The 24,791-nt window shown below is 42.5% G+C and overlaps 1 protein-coding gene across 1 annotated transcript in view; it reads right to left on the bottom strand.

Annotated features, from left to right (window-relative positions):
- Window positions 1-4,157: 4,157 nt before the first annotated feature.
- TOP1 (DNA topoisomerase I) overlaps window positions 4,158-24,791 on the bottom strand; it is an 85,211-nt gene continuing 64,577 nt past the window's right edge. The window contains exons 14-21 of the mRNA XM_029220515.1: window positions 14,414-14,557; window positions 13,291-13,476; window positions 12,134-12,202; window positions 11,477-11,591; window positions 10,059-10,186; window positions 6,860-6,954; window positions 6,488-6,637; window positions 4,158-5,452 (exon numbers count right to left, since the gene is read on the bottom strand). Of these exons, the coding sequence (XP_029076348.1) occupies window positions 5,350-5,452; window positions 6,488-6,637; window positions 6,860-6,954; window positions 10,059-10,186; window positions 11,477-11,591; window positions 12,134-12,202; window positions 13,291-13,476; window positions 14,414-14,557 (990 nt within the window). The 3' untranslated portion in view covers window positions 4,158-5,349. The remainder of the gene's footprint in view (window positions 5,453-6,487; window positions 6,638-6,859; window positions 6,955-10,058; window positions 10,187-11,476; window positions 11,592-12,133; window positions 12,203-13,290; window positions 13,477-14,413; window positions 14,558-24,791) is intronic.

Consider the following 24,791-nt stretch of genomic DNA (forward strand, 5'->3'; position numbering starts at 1 on the left):
GGTGCGCGGGCTTCTCATTGCGGTGGCTTCTCTTGTGGAGCACGGGCTCTAGGCGCGCGGGCTTCAGTAGTTGTGGCGCATGGGCTTAGCCACTCCGCAGCATGTGGGATCCTCCCGGACCAGGGCTCGAACCTGTGTCCCCTGCATCGGCAGGCAGATTCTTAACCACTGAGCCACCAGGGAAGTCCCTCTTTACATGAATCTTTGACTTCTATATAGTTGTCGCCATTAAAGCCACTTTTTGAGTCATCTAGTATAATTTCTGAAAGCATGTCATCTTCCTTCTCAGTCGAGAAAGAGCACTTTTGAAAAATCAGCTTTAATAAGGAATAACTTACATAAACTAAAATGCACACTTTTTTTTTTTTGCGGTACGCGGGCCTCTCACTGTTGTGGCCTCTCCCGTTGCGGAGCACAGGCTCCGGACGCACAGGCCCAGCGGCCATGGCTCACAGGCCCAGCCGCTCTGTGGCATGTGGGATCTTCCCGGACCGGGGCACGAACCCGTGTCCCCTGCATCGGCAGGCGGACTCTCAACCACTGCGCCACCAGGGAAGCCCAGAATGCACCCATTTTAAGTGTAAAGTTTGGTGAGCTTTGACAAATGTATACCCTCACGTGCCCTCCACCCAGTTGTCATAGAACATTTCCATCACCCCAAAAAGTGTTTGGGTGTCCTTTTACAGTCAATCTCCCCTGCCCCCAGCCGGCAATCACTGTCTACTTTCTGTCACTACAGATTAGTTATGTGAGTTCTAAAATTTCATGTGAATGGAATCATAGAGTATGTACCCTTGGGTCTGTGTTCAGCATAATGTTTTTGAGATTCATCTGTGTTGTTGCAGAGAAAATACGTTTTGAATCAGTATGTGATACTATCACTAGAAATTTTAACCTAAGCATAATTACCTTTTTGTATAACATTAAAACAGGTTTCTTTTCATTTCTCCCATAGATATATATTAATGATCTACATAATCACCACTTAAATTGTATTGCTTTAAAAATGTTACAGAAAATTTCAAATGTATATAAATGGAGACAGGATAGCATCAGCCAGCTTTAATTATGAACTGGTGGCCACTCTTGTTTTGTGCCAGACTCTACCCATTAACCCCTTCCATATAATTTTGACACAAATCTTAGCTCTATAATGTTATCTATAAATATTTCAGTGTTTTTCTAAAAGACTCTTTAAAAACATAAATACATAACTGCAGTATCATTTTCAAACCTGAAAAAATCAACACCGTTTTGCTATTTAAAGTGATCTTGAAGAGGCCTGTTTACATGTAATACTTGGGATTGTGAGAAATAATTACCGAGTCTGTGGTAAATTTCTTTGCCTCCTTGTTTACTGGTTTTTTCAAGGGACTACTTATAATCATCCAAAACTAGCTTGACTGAGGTCATTTCAGGATAATGTGTTTTCTCCAAAAAGTGCTTTTCGGTTCGAAACAGTTGAGAGAATAACGCAATATATGAGGGATTTTGTAAGGACTGAAATATAAGTAAACTCTTTTCTCAGAAGAAAAAAAAAATTTTTTTTTTTTAAGTTTTCTGTGGAGGAAATACCTATATTTGGTGTATGTGGTATTTAGGAGGTGATATCAGAGTTGGTGATTTACTGGTTGTGGAAGTGAGAGAAAGATGTGAAGGATGATGGCTGCCCTAGGTTCCAGTTGGGGGACAGAGTGGATGGTGGTGCCTTTCCCTGAGATGTGAAACCAAGCACCGTGGGCTTGGAGTGGTAGGTACTGAGCTCGGTTCTACAGACTTGAGATTGAACACGGACATCCCCACTGAGACGTAGTTGGCAGTGCAGTATGTGTCTGGAGCTCAGGAAGGGGGTCTAGGCTGGAGGTAATGATGTGGAGGTCATCGTGTTCAAGTGTGAATGAAATCAGCTAGGCTGAGAAGAGAACCACAGCAGTTAAGGACCTGATATAGGAGGAAACAGAAGCAACAGCCTGAGAGGGAGGGGTAAAATCAGGAGAGGGTGGCACCATGGAAACCCAAGAGAAGTGCTTTAAGGGAGTGGTCACACGTTGTATGATTCCATTTATGTGCGATGTCCAGGAAAGACAGATCTATAGAGAAAGTAGATTAGTGGAGGCTGGAGGTGGGAATGGGGATTAACTGTATGTGGGCATGAGGGATCTTACTGGGGGGAAGAAGTTCTAAAACTGATTTATGGTGATGGCTACACCACTCACTCAAGTTACTAAAAATCATTGTACAGTTGGAATGGGTGGATTTATGATATGTATCAATAGTGATTAAAAAAAAGTGGTCAAGTGTCCAGTGCCACAGTGAGTTTAAATAAGATGCAGAAGCAGAGCCCATTTAGTGGTTTGGTCACTCATTCATGGGTGATTGTGGTCCGAGTGGAGGGGGAACTGGAGGCAAGATGGAGCAGAAGCTAGTTGCAGTGGGTGGGGGAGTGACCGGGTGGTAGAGATGACTCATTCCAGGTGCTTGTGAAACAGAGAGAGGGAGGGGGTGGTGGCTGGAAAGGGTTGGGAGTTGTGGTTTCTTTTCTCGTTTGTTTTTTTTTTTTTAATGTGGGAGAGGCCTGAGGTAGACTTGACAGGGAGAACGGACGGGCTGACCAGACGTGGCGGGTGAGGGCGGAGGCAAGCAAGCACCCGGATGTCTGGCTGTGGTAGCGTGTGGAAGCAGTCTCCTTTTGCCCACAGCTGGACTCTAGCATCATGGAGGAGCCTGACAGGAGGGAGTGGGTCAGACCCTGCACATTTGGCCTCTGCTCCCAGATGAGGCTGGAAGTGGGAGGAGGGAACCTACCTGCCAGATGAATAGGAAGGGGTGGTCTCCTGACTCCGTGTTCAAGCATCCTTCGGGGCCCTTCATACCTGGCCCTCACCTACCTGTCTAGACTCTTCCCTCATTGCAGTGGCCAGGTCAGCTTCCCATTCTCTGGCTTGCTCTCCCAGCCTTGTTGCCACCACCCAGGATGTCCTTCACAACCATTCTTGACCAGTATCTAGTTGCCCTGCACCTGCCCTCAGCAGAAGGAAGGTCCTTGCCAGGAAAGGTGGGCACAAGTTTGTGCTCATCAGTAAAATCTGCCTGTAAGGCCGCCTGTCCCCGGTTTCTAGTTGTGGTCCAAGGTTTGTCCTCTGGTTGTGGCAGGTCCCGCTGAAGTGTATTGATAAGGCACTGGACGAGCCTCTCTTGTTACTATTCCTTACATTCAGTGGTCTAGCTACCCCAGAACCATAGAATTCAAAAATGCCTGGCTGCAATCTCTTGCTCCAAAGCAATGGTGGCTACATAACCTCCTTTATTTCCTGGGGTGAATGCTGCCTCCCTCACTGGCCAGTGACATACAGGCTGACAAGGACCCCTCAGGATTCTCTGCAGTGGGCCCAGCCCCAGGAAGTTCAGAGACCATCAGGGAGATGGCTCTCCTCCCAGAGTACACCTGTGCCTGCTGGCTAGCTAAGGGACCAGTTCTGACCACTTTGGCCTTCCTGCCCCCCTGGCTCCATTTGACCAGGAGACCTCACCTTTCAACCTAATTCCAGACTTAGCTGTAACCTAGGATGAATGGAAAAACAATTTTTGTAGGGACCCTGGCCAGCTCAGGTACTAGAGCACAGAGAAGTGGTCACAGACCACTCCCTCTCTCAATCAACAAAAGAAGTCTGCATTCCACCTGGGAGAGCGCTTCTGGGATCCAGTGTTCTGATTGGCTTAGTACCCTTCATTCCTGCCATCCTAACAGTAACCTTAGCCACATAAGCAAACCCAAAGAAGCTCCTACTGCTTCTTGCCAGCACACATGGAAAGTGTTCCAAAATCTGCCTCCTGAATACACTTGCTCCGTCTTGCTCAATAAACCTACCCTATGCTCCAAATATAGTTCTTGCACCCCACCTGTTCTTGTAGACTTTCTGTACTCACCCTCACTTCCTGGGCCTGCCTTTTTCTAAGGATGTGGACTCTGGCTCCCTCCTCTGTGACCCACACCCACGGCAGCAGGACAGATGCAGCCCCTTCCAGGCCTGGCCCAGCCCCCAGCTCCTGGGGAGGAAGGCATCACTGGAGCAGGCAGACCACATCCCACTCCAAGTCCCAGCCCCAGAGCTCCACTCTGGCCTGGGGCCCTGGGTAACAAAGAGGCAGACACCAAGTTTCCGTTAAGTTGTAGGAATTTATTTTAAATAACCTACAGTTGATTAAAAGGGAATTCATGATAAAAATAGAAGATACTTGAGGAAAGATGTGGGAAATGGACTCTGCACACACGCTAAACTAACAATGCCTCTAAAACTAATGATTATAGCAAAAAATGTCTTCACATTAAAATTCTGCTTTTTATGTGTTTTTTTTTCCATTTTTTACACAATTACAAAAGAAAAAATAAAAGCCCTAAAATCTTGATTATTTTTCCTTTTTTGGACCAAATACTCATTTTCCTCTAAATTTTTGACCTGTGGAACTTTTTATACAATAAAATCTTTCAAGTGAAAGACTGGGGTTTAAAATGAAAAAGATGGGTATCTGAAAGGGCACAGAGAATGTTCAGAACAAAGGATGATGGGAAAATGGTTTCAGTCACTGATTATTTCATTATCCTTAGACTCGCTCACCCCCTCTCATCCCTCCCCAGCCCCAATCTACACGATCTTTAAGATCAAGAAAAAGGTTTAAATATTTTAAAATAATTAAAAAGAAATAAAAATTCACATTTAAAAAGGAACACTCAAGTCAGGAAATATTTTCCCATCATGCTTTTCTGTGAACAGGTGTCTGAACCAAAACACTGCCGATGTCACGACTGCTTCAAGTTTAATGAAAACTGATTCCCATGACAATAGATAGTGACAACTCTAACAGGTGCGCTGGGTTTTTGTTCTACTTAATTTTAAATTCCTGAAATGGGGGAGAGGGGAGTTTAGGAACTCATTTCTATTAAAATATAGAAGTTATTGCAAAACCCTAACTGTAAAAACGCACCAATATAATCGGACTTCATATACAGTAGCTAAGAGAATCCAAATATTTCAGTGAAACAGTGAATTTGTCTGGCAGAACTCTGACAAATTCCCATCCACTTGACCCCTTGAAAATAAAAACAAAATTCAAAACAAATCATACAGCTAGAATTTTGATATCTGAAATATTTTTAAATAAGTTGTCCATAGGACAACTGGCTCAGCTCTCCCTTATAATATTTCCAGGTTTATCTTTTCTCAAAGATGTTGCTTTGTTAAGACTTGCTGCCCCTTTCCCTCAGGTGCGAGGGCAATCGAGGCTCACAGTTTATCCATCTGCCCCAAACCACACTGTTCCTTTTCACAGAACCCTGCCCCTCAAGACAGGCTAGAACTCGTAGTCCTCGTCAGCCATGTCGATGGCCCAGGCAAACTTCTCCCGCTGGGTTTTGTTGTAAATTTTCTCAATTGGGACCCCCCACTTCTTGCACCTGCAGACAAGGGAGAAAGAACGGGGATTAGTGTGTCTCAGGGAACAACGGGCCAGACCCAAGGCTGAGGCTTGGATGTGCCACCTTCTCCTTCACATCCGTCTGGTGAGAATGAGAGTTAATAAGGTACCAGACATGTTTCTTAGAGCTTCATGTGCTTAACTCATTTAATCTTGAAAAGACTTCTAAAGTAGATGCTATTATAGATGTACAAATGAAAAAGGTACAGATGAAAAACTAAGGCAGAGAAGTTGGATAATTTGCTTTCATTCTCATGCAGCTAGTTAAAATGGAGCTGAAAAGTGAACCCAAGCCATCTGGCTCCAGAGTCCATGCTCTTAACCACTGCAGTCTATTGCCTGTCAAGCTAACCAAACCTCTAGCACTAAACAGGGCAAAAAGAGTCGAAAGGATACAAGAGCTTGCTGGAACCCCTGGCCCAGAGAAACAGGGCCACAGGAGATGACTGCTCCTCCTAGGCCCAGAAGCTAATAATAACTCAAGTTAACTAATAAGCATCTTCCAAAAATGCCATTTATTTTGGATGTTGAGGCCGGGGCGGGGCAGTGGTACAGGGAAACAAGCAAACAGTAGCACAAACTCTTTGCATAGGTTTCTCAGATATGTATTCTCATTTTTTTTTTCTCCTTGTCCATACCTTACTTCCTTCACTTGTAAAGAAAAAAAAATGTTATTGAAAAGTTAAAGTGTAGGTAGATGGGTGGGCTCTTTTGTATTTTTCCTTCAATAAGGACTAAGAGTCTCCATTCTTGTCCTAAAGTTCCATTAGGGGTAGGGACCATACCTGCATTAACAAACATAAACACACTCCAAGATGGCGTAACAGTGTTGACCATTTAGGACCGTCCAGGATGTTCCAATGCATTTGTAGTGGGCACAGCAGAAGACAGAGGTTTCCCAGAGGACTCTAAGTGTGCAGTGTAGGAACTGCATGTGAAAGCTGACAACGCTCTTGGAACCCCCATCACCCTTCTCAAGCCAGCAGGTGGAGTTCAAGAAGGGTGTGGTGCTTACCAAGCCACGCTGATCCTTGGGTCCAGATAATTGAGTTTGGAGGTTCCCAAAGCAATTTGTTTATTCTCCTCTCGGTCTGTGGCTTGTACTTCAAGCTTCATCAACTGCTCCTCCAGTCTCTGCACAGCCTTCTTCTTTGACTCTACCACCCTGGAAGAAAGGAAGTCAATCAAGAGCCAGGCCTGGCCTCTGGACAAGAGCACTGCAACCCCATGGTGCCATCCAGGGACAGTAAAAGCAGAAAAGCCCCAGGTACAGAGATTTCTAAAAGACATCACTCAGAAACCCTAGAAAGACTAGGGCCTCTGGCTGATGCTCCGCCCTTTTTTCTCTCACAACAACCCCCAGCTTTGTATCACACCAGGCACATACTTCTTGGTTTTTGCATCCTTAAGGACCTTGGCATCAGCCTTAGCACTTTTCAGGTCTCTCCGGGCATCTGCTAGCTGTTCCTTCTTGGCATCAATCTGGGTGGGGAAGAACAGTAAGATTTAGGAATAAAGTAAGCCCAGAGAATACAAAGAAGGGCTCCTCATGAGAGGATGAAACCTAGAAGTTGTCTACACCAGGCAGGCTGTCTTGGTGGTTTGCCAGGTCAAAACAACTAGGGGTGGCTTCATGAAGGCACAGAGTAGATGTGCACCGGGTGCTGAATTCAAATGCTACTTGGCCATTTATGTTCTTCAGTCACCCTTGAAGAAATGAGGGTTTTATAGGCAGTGACCCAGGGCCCCCATTAATCCAGAAGCTCAGGGAAAAGGACCCACTGGGACTGGGAATGTGGGTGCTAATCTTACAGTCAGAGAACACTTTGGTTTTAGATACTGGGAGAGGAGGGCTACAGGTGAGAGCTGTTTATCAAATGGCTCTTGTGCCAGGTTGTCGCTTCCATTCTAAGAATACTACTGCAGGAGATACTCTTTATGAAGCTGAGATAGGGTCCTTGCATCTACTGAGCGCAGCTCACTCCTCAGATTCTACCAGCACTCTGGGAAGGAGCTGCCAACTTCTCAAGAAAGAAGGATGCACTGAAGAGAATATCCGAGGGACTAGAAAATGGCAATTAAAAGGTACCCAGGAAGCCAAACAGCTCAGCTTAGTCTGTTCCAAGCCACTACATGGCATGGCCTGGCTTTGGCATTCTGTTTTTAAAAGGGGAGAAAACTGAGATGGGAAGGAAATTAAAATGGTCATCACCCAAAGCAGATTTGAAAACTTTTTAGCTGTGGAGCTCTTTTTTCAAATGAAATCTCATGGGGACCCAGTCTTTAAAGGAAGAGACAAAGGCAGTTCCAGTCTTTCTTGCTTGAAAGAACCAGTTCTAAGTTCTTTTTTTTTTTTTTTTTTGTGGTATGCGGGCCTCTCACTGTTGTGGCCTCTCCCGTTGCAGAGCACAGGCTCCGGACGCGCAGGCTCAGCGGCCATGGCTCACGGGCCCAGCCCCTCCGCGGCATGTGGGATCATCCCGGACTGGGGCATGAACCCGTGTCCCCTACATCGGCAGGCGGACTCTCAACCACTGCGCCACCAGGGAAGCCCTAAGTTCTTCTTACTTAAGCAACACTGTGGAGTTAGAGCCCCAAAGCAGTGAGCTCACAGTGCTGGGAGCAGGAGAGCCCCTGACCTGTTACTACCTTGCTAACCTGTAAGGTCAAGGGAACCTCTGCCGAGTAAATACATGCCTGACTCATACACACTGAGCTGTTGCTCTCAGCCTGGAATTGTCTGTTAGATTTACACGCACAGCCTAAGACTGGAAACAGAGGTCACCATTGTGAGAGAATCATTAAATGTGTTTACTATGAATGGCTTACTTCCAACATCTATGTTGTCCAAAGTCAAGCTGAAGGAACTGACACAAAAGCATCACAGACACCACTAGCCAGATTCTTAGGCCAGAAATGCAACAAACCACAATCTTTTAACCATTTCTGTGAATGGTAAATTGGCAGGCTATGTCGAATTCTCTCAAAGCATCAAAGACTCCATTGATTCACTTGGCAAACAGGGGCATGTGTTTGCTTTGTGGGCACACAGGAGATGGTTCCTGTGCTTAGCGGGCTCGTCTGGCAGGCAGCCTGGGTGCCCAAACAGTGGTTCCAGAGTGAGACCAACAAAAGGCCTCCTCATGCTCCAGGGAGGGGTCTCCTGAATTAGGTAAATACCACCTGAAGAGTCATGCTTTTACTTCTGGCTTGAAATGATAGCATGAGGAGAGTAAACGGCACCAGATGACTGCCATTAACAGAGCTGCTAGGATGGGCGGTCTGTACAGGTTCTTTGCCTGCCAGTCACATGATCCAAGGATTTGAGTTGTCTGTGGACACACATTTATTTACTGTGGATGTGTGCATCCCTTCAGGAAAGCCAGATGGCATCTGTAGCATGAACTGCAGGTCATGTGTGTCTTCTGACCCATATGTACTACAGCTGGGTATCTATCTGGAAGAAATTTAAACAGAAGGAAAACACCCTGGGCCTCAGAATATGTATGCAGCCTCACTCTACAGCATTAGTTTTTAAACTCCAGTTGTCCAAGTACAGTATGCTGTGAACGCAGATGGAAAAGAATCAATCTGTAGTTTAATTAACCTCTAGTTGAAACTCATCATTTCTTCTTCAGTTATGAGTGTGGGCAGTTGAACACAGTAATATCAGTAGTATCTATGACTTTATCACCCATAGCTAGTTCATATATTTTCATATTGCTGCAGAAATCAAAGTATCATTTATATTCATGACTACCTTGACATTTATAGTAATTGTCAGACCCACCTAAGATCTAACTTAATAAATTAATAAGGAAGGACATCTATTACTGTATCAGACTTTTTGGTAAACGTATTTCAAGATAATTGGTTTACTTTGTAACCCATGTGTCTGCTTTGTAGTGAAATATCTACAAATTCTCATTGTGGATTAATACATTAGAATGGATTAGTTATGTAGCCATTGGTAACACAGAAATGCATATCATCAAATGTTAAGTGCCTTGCCGCTTAAAAGCTCAGTACCAGGCAGAGCTGGAGGAAGGAGAGAGGCACCTGGAAGAGGAACAGCGTCTAGTTGTTTGCACATCACCCTCTCCCTCTAGGGCAGCAGCTCTGGCACACAGCCTGTATTCAACAGATGTTTGATGATGAGCTATATAAAAATATGATTCATGTGGAATGTGCAGAAATAAAAATAGTTGTGCTAGGATTAGGGGGAAATTAAATATTGTTTCATCATCTTCAATTTAAAACAATATAATTTGGAAATAGTTGTATTTCTGGGCTGTGGAAAGGAATTGTGAAGACTATCTTTATATCCATTATCCTCATGTATAAGGACAATAATTAGCAGTATTTCAAAGAGGGTACATCAAATTTACCTTCTCAACAAAGAATAAAGACTTGCTGAACAATGAGTACCTGATATTCAGTATCTTGATCAGCAATAGTTACTACCAAATTTCCGTTTATTTAGCATGAACCTTTCTGATATCCCAACCCAGAAGGGTGGAGTATAAATGCCCACAGCAGACATGCTTCTCTTCATTTTGCTACCCCACCATCCACATCCAAAATACCTTAGATTGCAAGTTCATCATGGACTTCTCAAAAGTTTTTGGTGGTGCCCTCTGATGGTTACAAAGAATTGCAACGGCTCGGTTGGCACGGTTATAAGATAGTATCTTTGCTGGGATGTTCTCATCAGCTGTAAAGAAAGAAACATGGTAATAAGAGTCCACCTGTATAAGAAGAGAGAACACACAATGTCCCTTCCCCAGCGCTTTATCCTCACGTAAAGGTTTTACTGGTCCTCGTCTCACTCAGATGATCAATTCCGGTCCCCCAAGGCACAAGGTCAAACTCTGAGCGTTATGAGAATCATCTGCTTGCCTCAGTGCCCACCTCCCCCATCTAACCACCCAAAATAGCCTGAAGAAAATATGGGAATTGGGACAGAAAGAGCCTGTAGAGGAGGGTAAAACGAAGGGACCAGAAATTTTACATTTTAAAACCACAAGGCACTATATCTTTCAGAAAGAAAAATACAAAGTGTCATCTAAGAAATGTTTTTACTTGTGTCATATAGCATCATTCTTTGCCCCACCCTAAAATACTGACCCTCAACATACCCATCTTTGGCTTTTTGAATACCATTTTCTAATACCATTTGACATATTTCTAGAGGACAGTGGAAATTCAGCAGTGACTAGGCTCCAGAGGAAAAAAAGCTTGTGGATCTTGGTGATACTTTCTGCAGCTAGTTTTTAGGAGGACACTACCTACTCTTTTTTTTCTTTTATACTTATTTAGTTATCTATTTATTTGGCTGTGTCGGGTCTTAGTTGCGGCATGCAGGATCTTCATTGTGACATGCAGGATCTTTTGTGGCAGCACGTGGGCTTAGTAGTTGCAGCATGCGGGCTCTCTAGTTGTGGCGTGTGGGCTCTAGAGCACGTGAGCTTAGTTGCCCTGCAGTATGTGGGATCTTAGTTCCCCAACCAGGGATCGAACCCACATCCCCTGCATTGGAAGGTGGATTCTTAACCACTGGACCACCAGCGAAGTCCCGAATACTACCTACTCTTAAGAGGGAAAAAAAGAAACCTCAGGGTAAGGATTTGCTCCTATGCTGTTTTAGTAACCATGACAGCCTTACTCTCTCCAATTTAACAGAACATCATAGCACTTTATCTTCATTCTATGAGCTTTTAAACAACATAGATATAAAACACAAAATGCAGGCATTTTCAGAGCAGACAGAAAGCCCCTGTCAGCATTTCATAAAACTATTCTAGAAGCTAGAGTAGGAATAGGGGAAACAGCACTGATCTGCTTATACATCTAAGCCTTAGCCCTCTATTAGAGGTATGGAGGGAAAAAGTTTCCAGTCACAATGTCAAGGAGGATAAGTAGAACAGATCTAGGACTTAGCTGAGTAAGGATAGTGGTCACCATCGCTAAGGCCATGGGCCCTATCTGGTCAGGCAGTACTTACGAGCTGTGAGTTCCTTTAGCTGCTGCTGTAGCGTGATGGAGGCGTTGTATGTACGGAACACCTTCGCTGTCAAGCCCTCCATGAGATCCTGAAGATGTTTATTTAGAATACCAGTCTGGAGGAGACAAAGCAACGAAGAGCATGTTGGGATTTAGGTAAAAGCCATACATACCACCCTGGCCCTTCTGGCAAGCTCCAGGAAATTTATGCCAGTGCAGTTACACCTTGCCAAGTTTACTGTCCTGCCAGTGGGAAGTTAGGAAATGGGAGAAGAATTCCAGAATACAGAGTTGCATGTACCTCCCAAAGAAGCACACTTCAATCTTAAGCAGGCCAATAAAGCAACTGTATCCTTCCCTATTAAGATCATCCCCAATAAGACTTCAGGGACAGGTCTTGGGTCTCTAGCACAGGTGGCTAAGCATCCAGCCAAGGGAAGGCTCTGCAGGAGCCAGAGGATAACAGGCAGGGTTCGTCCACCCCATCCCAGGGCTTCGGCCATGGATTTGCTGTGTGCCTGAGGAAGGGAGAGTATACAGGGTGCCCCAGGACAGGCCGAGGGGAGAGCCCCAGTCACTCCCAGGCAGACCTCTCCTTTAGGAGCTTGGGAGGCTCTGGCTGGACCCCTCTTCAACCCAGTGCAGTTTACCCACTCACATTGAGTCTATCAAAAAGATCATCCTCAGGCTGTTTGTTCTCCATAAATAGTTGTAAGTTCTTAAAAACCTAAAAGAAATAAGCAGAGCCTAATTATTATTATTTTTGAAACCTCTACTTTGGAAATAACTGCAACTTAAAACTTGCAAACAAACCAACCAACCCCACAGAGCACAAAGAAACACCCATATCCTTAACCCAGATCCACCTACCATTAATATTTTACCTCATTTCCTATTTGTGCAGTGCACACGTACACTCATTTCCTTTCCACATTTATGTGTGTATATACACAATTATTCGTTCAGAACCATTTCTGGGTACTTACATAATTATGGCCCTTTACCCTTGAATACTTCAGTGTGTTTCCTAAGAATAGAGATATTCCCTTATATACACACAGTACTTCTCAGCTTTATAAATTTATACTGACACATTTTTATCCAATCTATTGTCCATATTCCAATTTTGTCAGCTGACCCAATGATGTTCTTTACCTCCCCAGTATGGAATCCAACCTAAACTCAAATATTACATTTAACTGTCAGATCTCTTTAGCTTTGTTTAATCTGAAACATTTCCACAGCCAGCAAAACCTAATTACTGATGAAACATCAGACTGCTGAAGGGCTGGACTACTGGGGTACTGCACTCTGTAAGGTCTCCAGTTCAAGCCCAGTACTTCTGGCGGACCGTGGTGCTGCAGCACCCTCTTCAGCTATGGGCTCAGAGATCCGGGGACTCAAGGGCTACCTTTTTGCTGAATGAGGAGTTGGGGGAAAGTTGAGCAATGCTACGAAAATGACAAATTTGCAACATGACCAGGGAATACTGAAGTGTGGTTAGATCATTAAAACAGTGTGATGGGATAAACCTAATGTGCAGTTCGTTGTGAGGGCCAACTCTCTATAGCATTCTCTGTTGAATGCTGCCACAGGAGATGGCCCCTCATTCCAGTAAAGTAGCGAGGGGTGAGGGGTGAGGGGCAGGGACTAAAAGGAGGTACACAGGACACCAAACAATACCTCTCCACTCTCTTTCAAGCCATTTCTTCTAGTGTTCGGCAAAGCACAGAGCACAGAAAAAGCACTCAACAAATGCTTGTTGAATGAATGAATGAAAAAACAGGCCAGGGAGCTCAGGCCACATTAACTTACTCGTTTCTCAACGGGGACTTTGTTATAGTATCTGATTGAGTCCTTTCCCAGGAAGTCAAACTCTACCACGTATTCCTGACCATCCAACTCTGGGTGCAGATTGATGTGCTCCACACGAAGTGAGCAGCAACCCACAGTGTCCGCTGTTTCTCCTTCCTCCTTCTCATTGCCTGCTCGCAGAGCAAGCTGCCCAGGGATGAGAGAAGGGAAAAAAAAAACAAACAAAGATAAGCATGAATGAAGAAACGTCAACATCACAGGCTCTGTAGGAAACCAAAACCAGAAGCCTCCCAATTCTCTTCAGGGACAGAGCATCAGTTTGCAAGGCCTGGGAATTCCGGATCTGCATTGTTGCTTCTTCCCTTATAAAATGAAGTGTGGATCGTCAAGGGATATTAAACTTTCTCAGAAATCTAAGCTTCTGTTTACTCTTGTCCTTTCAAATGGGGATAGAGGAAAGAACATATTTTAAACTCTCAGCAATCAGACTCAAAAAGCTAGTCTCGTAATTTTGCTTAATTTTTAAGACAATAAGAACTTGTGTTAAAATATACTCAGTGCAAAACCGGGGAAAACAAGAAATCTTTTTCTTCCAAAAGAGTGCTGAGAAACTGATCTTCAAAGCACTGACTTCTAAACTGTAGTTGTGATACATTGGCAGATTATTTAACCAATTTTAAGGATTATAACCATCCTTTTTAAAAACAAGAAAGAGTAAAAGACATCAGAATTCACTGCTCACAGAAAGGCTAAGCATTATTTTGTGCAACATTTGTTTCAATTACACACAAACATATTTATGTGTTGGGTTGTGATATAAAATAAAATTTGGGGGGGTGGTGCATTGTCAGAAAGAGTTTGAAAGTGTATTTCTGGCACATTCAGATTCATGAAGATCCTCCTATTAGGCAGACTGTATCTAGACAGCATCAGACACTGAACACCTCTCTCTCCACTTCTACCTTCCTTACTGGACCAGAGATCAGGTGAGCAGAACCACAGATGTCTGGGCTATCACTGCCTCTCCAGCAGTACTTATAGCACAGGGCCTGGAGGAGTAAATGCTTCCCACATCTTCGTTAAGATGAACATGGTAGACGACGTAACGGGAAGATGCTCTCACCTTGTCGATGAAGTACAAAGCTACAGCTCTTTGCCGGACTTTCATCTCTTTGGACTTCCAGTCTTCCCGGTATTGGTTCCGGATCTTGTCTACACACTTCTTCAGCCGCCGAGCAGTCTCATATTTCTGCCAGTCTTTCTCACCCTGCAAAAGACCCAGCGCCAAAGGTGGATTGCTTAGGGACGGTGGAGTAAAAACAGACACTGAATATCCAAGTTCAGAGCTCTGAACCAAAGAGAAGGAACTTGAGCTTCAGTTAAGCAAGGCATATACCTGATGAGAACTCATGCTGTCCCATTTCCCTGACAAGCAGAACTGGCTCTTGTCTGATTGCTAAGAAAGCCTCTGGCTTTCATTTTGTGAAATGTTTATGTTCTTAAGAAAAGCCCACATGACATGTCCCCAAAATTAACTTCTGTCAACACAACGGGTATAAACATCCCTATTCCCACATCAGCATCACAGCTTTGCTGCTGAATCTGTGACCCAACAACAGTTTTCTGCTAGGACTGAATTTCATTAAATTCAAGACAATCATTCACAATTTGATGGAACTGTCAAGGAAGCAGAACCAAAGATAACAACATGTAATTACTAAGGAACACAGTGACTTCCAGGAACAGCTATAATTCACCATTTTCTAACTTCTGCATTTAAAAGTATTCTTGATGAGATTGAGGGAAACAGTGTTACTGGGAAGACATTTTTTTAACAGAGCTTTTAGTGGCAGGTTTAAAAATTGATTCTAAAGCCAATGAAAGGTTTTAAAAAGGGTGTGAAAAGACAATCTAATCAACAGTGATGGAAAAAGATTTCTGTTACCTTGTTGAATGAAAAAAGGTTCACAAGCAAGGACTGATAATGTCAAGTGAGAAAGGAAAGGAAGGAAAATAAAGAAAATCCAAGAAATCCAAAAGGGCCAGGGAATATCACAAGGCCTGAAACAGACTATATGACATGAACACAGGGCAAGAATTTGAGAACTCAAGAATCTCGGCTCTTAGTTCCCCCAGCCAACAACCAAAGAGAGTTGCAGTGACTTCTACCTATGACATAGACATGTGGTCTTTGAGGCAAAAGAACTGCGGTCAAGGTACCTGGCCTTCTGAGCATGCAGGTGTGTGGGGCACATGGAGCAAGAAATGTCTTCTGGGGCTTCCCTGGTGGCACAGTGGTTAAGAACCCGCCTGTCAATGCAGGGGACACGGGTTCGAGCCCTGGTCCAGGAAGATCCCACATGCCCCGGAGCAACTAAGCCGGTGTGCCACAACTACTGAGCCTGTACTCTAGAGCCCACGAGCCACAACTACTGAGCCTGCACGCCTAGAGCCCGTGCTCCGCAACAAGAGAAGCCACCGTGATGAGAAGCCCGTGCACCACAACGAAGAGTAGCCCCTACTCGCCGCAACTAGAGAAAGCCCATGCACAGCAAAGAAGACTCAAGGAAGAGAGAGAGGGGGAGAGAAAGAAAGGGAGAAAGGGAAGGGAAGAAGAAAGAAAGAAACGTCTTCTGCTTCTAGCTCCTAACATTCAGAAATGAAAGCTACGCTAACGAGTCATCAGCACTCTCCCACAACTGTGTGTGGACTAGTTGTATATGCTTGTTTGGCTACAAAACAAGAGGCCCAGTAACTACCTGTTGTTGTGGGTGGGTGGTTTAGTAGTTGAGTGATACAGGAGAAATATCCAAGTTCTATATACTGTCAATGGGAAGCTGAAAACTTCTCTCTGGTTTTTCTAAGCACATTCTGACATTTAAGAGGGCAAAAAGGACTTCCCTGGTGGTGCAGTAGTTAAGAATCTGCCTGCCGATGCAGGGGACACGGGTTTGATCTCTGGTCTGGGAATATCCCACATGCTGCGGAGCAACTAAGTCCGTGTGCCACAACTGCTGAGTCCGTGTGCCACAACTGCTGAGTCCGTGTGCCATAACTACTGAAGCCTGCATGCCCTAGAGCCCGCGGCTCCACAAGAAGAGAAGCCACTGAAATGAGAAGCCCGTGCACCACAACGAAGAGTAGCCCCTGCTCACCGCAACTAGAGAAAAGCCCGTGGGCAGCAACAAAGACCCAACGCAGCCAAAAAAAAAAGCAATTACACATCTTAAAAAAGGAAAAAAAAAGAGGGCAAATAAGAAAAAGGTGCGGTAGAAACTTTCCTCATGTAAGTAATAAATCTCCCTGACAGTCATTCTTATATACACACACACAGAAGACGGGACACGAAAGGCTCATCTTCAACAGTACAGTCTCCAGCTCAGAAGTGGGCTCTCTCCCATCATTCTGATACACACAGGCCTACCAAAACCTGAGTCTGAGTCTTCGAAGTCCAGTAGGGTTACACTTGCTCATTCCTTAGTCATACCAGTGAAACAAAGTTTAGAAAACCTAACAAGTAAGTCATTCACGGGATAACCACAAGACCAGATTTTCTTCACAGGTTGGCTAGGCTCCTGGCACAAGGATCCAGGATTCTCTCAAATAAGGACACAGAGATGGGGGTGGTGGGAAGAGCCACCTTGTCTAGGTCTAAAAGGAGAGGGCTGGCCTCTAAGAAGTATGCATATCCCTGTGCCCTTCAGTTTCCCTAAACAGAATCCAGAGAGTGAACAGCAATCTGAACCCCACACATACATAATTTAAACAAAAGACAATAAACTGGCCCTACGTGTTTATACTATGTTTAAAAATAAAATCCAACCAGCTTTCCATACATGCCCATTCTTAAATATGTTTGTCTTCTTATTATTGATTTGTAGAGTTCTTTATAGATTCAAATTCTTTTCAGATAAAAGTAGTATTTTTCCTTCCAATACTTCCTATTCAACCTTTCACTCTGAGTAAATGTTCTAAAAAGATTTTACGTTATGCAGATTTAAGTATACAGTTAGATCAGTTCTGACCATCCGTAACCCGTGTAACCTACACCCCATCAAGTTAGAGAATATTTCTGTCATTCCAGAAAGTTCCCTTATGACCCTTCCCAGTTGATCACCAACCAAGCAACCATTGATCTTTTAATCTGATTTCTATTATCATAGATTAGCTTTGACTAATCTAGAATATTATTTAAGTGGAATCATAAAGTTTAGATTCTCATGTCTGGCTGCTCAATGTGTTCTAAAGATTCATCCATGTTGTATTTATCAGCAGTTCACTCCTTTTACCTTGCTGGTATATTCCATGACTATCTCTAATGTGTTTGACTATACTACACTGTGTTTATTCTGATGATGGACCCCTGGGATGTTTCCAGTTTTGGACTAGCATAAATATAGCATTATGAACATTGCTGTATAGGTCTTTTTGTGGACATATGTTTTCATTTTATTTGCAGCAAAATTACCTAGAACTGGAATTAGTATCTTATTGTGGTTTAAATCTGCATTCCACTGATAACTGGTGATGCTGAGTACTCTTTCATGTGCTTTTTTACTGGCCAATCCTCTACCTTCTAAAGCATCTATTTGTCTTTTGCTCTTTTTTATGGGGATGTTTTGTCTTTTTATTATTGAGGGATAGGAATTCTTTGTATATTTGAGATACAAGTCTTTTGTCAGATATACATGTTGCAAATGTTTTCTCCCAGTCTGTTACTTGTATATTTATTATCTTAGCAGTGTCCTGTGTTGAACATAAGTTTTTATTTTTAATAAAGTCCACTGTATCAACTGCTTATTGTGTTTATTTTGTGTCCTAAGAAATCTAAGGTAATGAAGATGTTCTACCATGATTATCATCTAGAAGCTTTAATGTTCTAGCTCTTACACTTAAAAATTTAGAACTGTATACTAAGAAGTCAGGTTCAGAATGTAACTTTTAAAAAAATAAGCACATCTTATTTTCTCCTTCTAATAAAACTCACCAAAATCACAGCTTCCCAAAACTATCAAGTTTTACAAAGACATTTTCCTTCAATCCAGCCCTGTAATCCCAGATGGTTACATTTAAAAGGTTGTAGACACATACATCTTTGAAACCCCTAGGTCCTAAAGAGAGAAAAAATAGAAGTGGGTATTTGGCACTGAGAATATCTTAGTATGATTGAATGCAATGTGATAGCAACAGTGATACTGAAGGTTGCTGTACTTCATTTAAAAGAAAAATGATAAATTTTGTTCATAAAGCTAAGACTGGTTTGAAGAGTCTTACTTTTACTAAGGCCTACTTCCCCAGGTTACAAGACCAGATAATGCTTGGCAGGGGTTGGACTTAGCAGTTCAGAACTTACTATAAGCAGTCCTTTTGCAACCTCTCGATCCATGGTTTATCTGGGATCAGAGAGTTTTGTTGAAAACACAGGTTCCAGAAAGCTGACCGTCATTTCCCTGCTATTTCAGATTATACGGGCACCAGGTACAGAGTGGAAAAGGAAGGGAATGGAAACACTTGCAAGAAGATAACGGGAATCCTTTATAACGGGAATCCTGGGTGGAAAAGCGGAACAAACCAAGATGAGTATATAAAGATGTGAATGAGCTCAGGACAATCTTTTCAGTAGCTGGAGCATGTGTTACTGTGGCTCTCAGAAGTCCTGATCCTTTCAGTGACCTAGGAGACCAGAAGTAGTGTAATGCTGGCTATGACCACAAGCAGACCAATCCAAGTTTCTAGAAAGGGGGCAAGGACAGGGTACATCAAAGGGACACATTTCAGCTGTGCTCTTTTTTACCCTTGACTAACCAAATTTTTTAAATTGTCAAAAATCTGTAAGTCATATCATGCTTGAGTTAAATTTTTTGAAGGAGCAGAGATGGAGTAGAAAGGTGTAACAGTATTACATGCAAGAAGTGAATGAGCAAAATATAGATACAAGAGCAAGCAAAGAATCTCAGGAGAAATCCCTGGAGGCTGAGCAGAAAGGTGTACAGCAGAGCCCCATGATGGCGGCAGCCTCCCATAAACTGGACCTAAAGTCCTCCATGAAGTAAAACCACCAGTTACCACCCTTCACCCTCTATGACAAAAACTTACTCTTCACAGACCTTTGGGTCAGATCAGGTCAATGAATTCATGCTTTAATCATCACTGTACTCCAAACATGTAGCAATGAAAGTGCTCCATGCAAGAAGGGGCAACCTGAAACCAGGGGCTGTGTTAGCATGGGCTGAGCTGGGTTAGAAGACTCGCTCCAAGACAGGAGGAATGAGCAGAGAAGTGGAGAGCAAAGAGGAGGAAAAGGGAATGATACACAGACAAAAAGTACTTCCCGTTCAAAAGGGTTTACAAACAAATTCCAAAATATATGAGGAAAATGGGTTAGAAGAACTGCCAACAAAATAATCAGTACATGAATTCACTTCAGGTAACATTTTAAAGAACAAAGACTTTCAAGAGAAAAAAATATATATAACATCTACTAAAAAGGACAAAAGAATGATAAAATAAGCACATGTCTTAAATGAAATGAAATGAAATCAGGTAAATATGAAATAAAAATAATTAGAAATCCTGAAAACAAAAATAATAATTGAAACAAATTGTAGGTGGGATAAACTTTAGATTGGATATAATCAAAAAGAGAATTAGTGAACAGAAGTCTCTAGAACTCCCCTGAAAATGAAGACCAGACCTAAAGAGACAAATAAATGAGAGGAATGGCCTAGAAGCTATGGAAGAAATAATGGCCGAGAGTTTTCTAGAATAAAAATGCTTTTGTCCTCAAATTGAAAGTCTAGTCTGAGTATCTTTAAAAATATATGTATATTTAGATACACCATAGATCGCCAATAATAAAGATGCATTCTTTACTGGAGAAAAGACAGATCATAAGAACAAAAATAAAGAAACTTTCAGATAAAAGAAAAATTTGCCACCTATGGAATCTCACTAAATAAATGATAAAGGATGTATTTCAACAAGTAAACCCAGAGAGAAGGTACTGAGTACAGAAATTAATCAAGTATTTGACTGTGACAATAGCTGACTAGTGAGAAGTTAAGGTTTCATGGATGATTGTTTTTTAAAAAATATAAAAATAGTGTCACTATACAGAAACTCCAAAAAGACACAGACACTTTTAGAATAAGAGTTCAGCAATGTTGCCAGATAGAAGATCAATATTAAAAAAATCAACAGCATTACCACTCCAGTAATAACAAAAATGTAACAACGAAAAATACTTATTCAATAGCACAAAAAACTATAAGGTCTCTAAGAAAAGTTTAAAAAAATGTGTAATACCTCTATGGAGAAAATTACAAAACAATATTGAAGGGTATATTCAAAGATATGAATTAATGGAGAGGTATAACATGTTCATGGATTGGAAGATTCAATAAAATAATCTCAATATTTTCTCCCTATTAATCTATAATTTCAATGCAATCTTATAAGAAAAGTCTCAATCGTCTTCATTAGAACTTGACAAATTTATCTCAGAATTAATGTGGAACAGCAGAGAGCCAAGACAATTTTGAAGAATGAGACGAAGGAAACTTGTCCGACTCAATAGTAAGACTTTATAAAGCTACAGTAGTTCAGACAGTATGCTACTGATGAAGAAACAGACAAATGAAACAGGACAGAGAGCCCAGAAACAATATGACATATGTGTACAAATGTGATATATGACAGAGGGGTAACACAACTAAATTGTTCTGGAACAACTGGTTATGCATTTGGGAAAAATACATTAGATCTCAACCTCACACCATACACAAAAATACATTCTAGTTGATCAAAGATCCAAATATAAAAAGCAAAATCTTAGAAACATACGGAAAAAAGAGAAACTTGTGCTCAATGTTGGGAGGATGGTGGTGATGTAAACTCGTTCAAGTACTTTAGAGAACAATCTGGAAATATCTAATAAAGAATTTTTAAGGGACATTTTCGTCTGTATACACAAGGAAAATGTGTTTATGCCAGCACTGTTTATATTAGCTAATGACTGTAAACCCGAAGTGTCTCTTGACAAGAGAACAGATAATTTTTTTTTTTTTGCAGTACCCTGGCCTCTCACTGTTGTGGCCTCTCCCTTTGCGGAGCACAGGCTCCGGACGCGCAGGCTCCACGGCCATGGCTCACAGGCCCAGCCACTCCGCGGCATGTGGGATCTTCCGGGACCGGGGCAAGAACCCATGTCCCCTGCATCGGCAGGCGGACTCCCAACCACTGCGCCACCAGGGAAGGCCCAGATAATTTTTTATATAATAGAATACCATGTAGCAAATAAAATGGATAAATTAGAAATGTATATCAAGATAATAAAATCTCAACACCAAAGCTGGGTGAAATAAGTTGCAGAACGATCTCAATAACATATCTAATTTAAAATCAAACCTTGTAAAACAATACTACATATTGTTCATGCACACATAATACACTGTAAAAATACAAAAATACACACAAGAATGAAAACATTAAATTCAATATAGTATTCTCTAGGGAAAGAGATGAATGGTACCTAGTGGGCTTCAAGCTATGGTTTTCAGAATACTTTTTATGAAATGAAGCAACTGAAATAGGACATGGCGTTAAGGTTTGACACAGCCAGATGGTAGGTATATAAGTGTTCATTATATCTATTCTTGTATATTTGAAATATTTCATTGAAAATAAAATCCCTGTTACTTGTATCTTTCTATTTTTTATCTAAAAAGAGAATGCTTCTCCTGCTGGCAGTGCAGTTAAAAAACCATTTAACATGCTGTCAAAACCTCAACCTCTGAAGATCTGTTCTGCTGAGTGGGACATAACCGAGGAGGACTGACAGAAAGCTTAAGAAATCACATTTATTTTCCCCTCAACAGTACCACTTGCCAAAGCTTTAACCATTTTTCATGACTCAGGATCCCAACCCAGTTGCTAGAGTGAGCCACTCTGTCCTGGGTATAAGGTTCTAGGCAGGGCCTACATCTAGGTGACTTTCTAGGTTTACTACCATAACCATCACTCAGAAACCTGCACAAATCCTTACAGTGCACAGGAGTTATCTGGATATTGTCTGAATAAAAATTGGCTGGCTCTCTGCCCTTGAGGAGCTCCACCAGCTTGTCTAACGAGTCTCTCAACCCTCAGAGACTCTCCTACTATGGACTCTAATCCTGCCTTTAAGAGCACACATGTATTTGGCATCTGTTCCCCTCTCTCGACCCCCACTGCCATCATCTTGTCTAGGTCATTGCCATTTCTTGCCTGGAGTACTGCAACAGCCTCCTACTGGTCTCCCTACTTCCTGTCTGTGTCCAATCCAGTCTCCACAGAGCAGCAGTCAGAATGATCAGTTATATCACAGGTTACTAAAACACAAATTGCATTATTCCCCTCTTTAAAACCCAGTGGCTTCCTACTGGACTTGGATAATAGACAAAATTTTAGGGACTTCCCTGGCGATCCACTGGTTAAGACTTTGCCTTTCAATGCAGGGGGTTGCAGGTTCTATCCCTGGTCGGGGAGTTAAGATCCCACATGCCTCGTGGCCAAAAAACCAAAACATAAAACCAGAAGCAAGGGCTTCCCTGGTGGCGCAGTGGTTAAGAATCCGCCTGCCAATGCAGGGGACAGGGGTTCAATCCCTGGTCCCGGAAGATCCCACATTCCACGGAGCAGCTAAGCCCATGTGCCACAACTACTGAGCCTGTGCTCTAGAGCCCGCGAGCCACAACTACTGAAGCCCGCGTGCCACAACTACTGAAGCCCGCGCACCTAGGGCCTATGCTCCGCAACAAGAGAAGCCACCGCAATGAGAAGCCCGCACACCGCAACGAAGAGTAGCCCCCGCTCCCTGCAATGAGAGAAAGCCAGCGTGAAGCAACGAAGACCCAACGCAGCCAAAAATAATTAATTAATTAAAAAACAGAAACAAAAAACAGAAGCAATACTGTAACAAAATTCAATACGGACTTTAAAAATGGTCCACGTTAAAAAAAAAAAACTTAAAAATTTTTTTAAGGAAGAGTCTGAAGATCTGGCCTGCATTCCTCTCTCCAGTCTCCTCTCATCATGCCTCTTTCTTGCTCATTATACTCCAATTACGGTGTTCGCCTTTCAGTCCTCAAGAACACGCAGCTCCTTCTTACCTCAGGGATTTCAAAAGGCTATTTTCTTTGGAATGCCCATTCCCCTATCCTTTCCATGGATAAATCCTATTCATTCTGTAAGTCTCATCTTAAATGTTACTTTCTCAGAAAGGCCTTTCCTAAACCCCAGAAGCCAGATCAGGTGCCCTGGCATACTCTCAAATAGGTACCCTGTATCCTTTGCAGCATGTACAACAGTTTGTATTTATTGATTTGATTATGTGTAATGCCTGTAAATCTTGCTCAAGTCGGGTTATGCACAAGACACTCCTCTGTTCCAAGCCGTGGTTCATCAAATGCAGAACATGGTCTAGTCGCTTTAGCATGGCATTTAAGGCTGGCAACAGTTTGGCCTCTCAGAGATTAAATTTATCTGTAAAACGATGGCATTAGTTCATGTCTGGTTATTAACAGAATCAAATGTCAACTTATGTGAAAATACTTTAACAGTAATCCAAAATCTTTTATTTTGATAAATTTTTTTTATGTGGTAGAACACACATAATATAAAATTTACCATTAGTGACAGCTGGCACATTCACAATGCTGTGCAACCATCACTTGACAATTCTCTGTTACTCCTTTTCATACTCCTCGTCTCTGTCCATAATGACGCATTTCTCTGTTTTAAATGCCTCTCTTTTAAGACCTAACTGTAACAAAATTTCCTTCATAAAGTTGTTTCTAATCTCTAACTGCTGGGAATAACTACTCCATTTATCTGAAGCATTCAACATTTACCTTTCCAATACAATTGACTTCTTATCCGATTTGCCCAGCAGCCCGTAAGTTCCTTGAGGGCTAAAACCATTGTTTATCCACCTTGGTAGCCCTACAGCTTGGTGGTATTTCAGAAGAGGAATACAACACGTTTCTTTAAATGACCTGACTTTTACTTGCCACGGGGGTTCTCTTTCTGATTTTATACTTACTCTAAACTAAAAACAGTGACATTTTCCAATTACACTGAAGAAAATATATACATGGGTATTTTTCATTAGGACACAGGACTATAAGCTAGAAAATGTGCGTTTAGTCTTGAAAAGACACACAGCCTTTTGAGCTGTGGCTTTCAAATCTTAACAAGTGTTTAATAAACTATAAACCAAGATTAAGAGGGTCTTTAGCCTCAGTCCCCTGCATGTAAACAGTCAGTCTATACAGAACTAATTCCTTGACTGTTTTTCTGTGGAGCCCATCTCTCTTTTAAGTTGCCGTTCACATTTCCATAGTATGTCTGAGGGACTTGCCCAAGCAGGGTATGCCTAGCAGGCTAACAAGAACTGACTGCCCTTCCAAGACAGTTTCCTCCTGTCAGTAGCAGTATCAATAAGCAGCAGCACAGGGGTACTCAAC

The sequence above is a fragment of the Monodon monoceros genome, unplaced genomic scaffold (assembly GCF_005190385.1).
Source record: "Monodon monoceros isolate NGI ecotype Baffin Bay Population unplaced genomic scaffold, NGI_Narwhal_1 Super_Scaffold_13, whole genome shotgun sequence".
NCBI lineage: Eukaryota > Metazoa > Chordata > Mammalia > Artiodactyla > Monodontidae > Monodon > Monodon monoceros.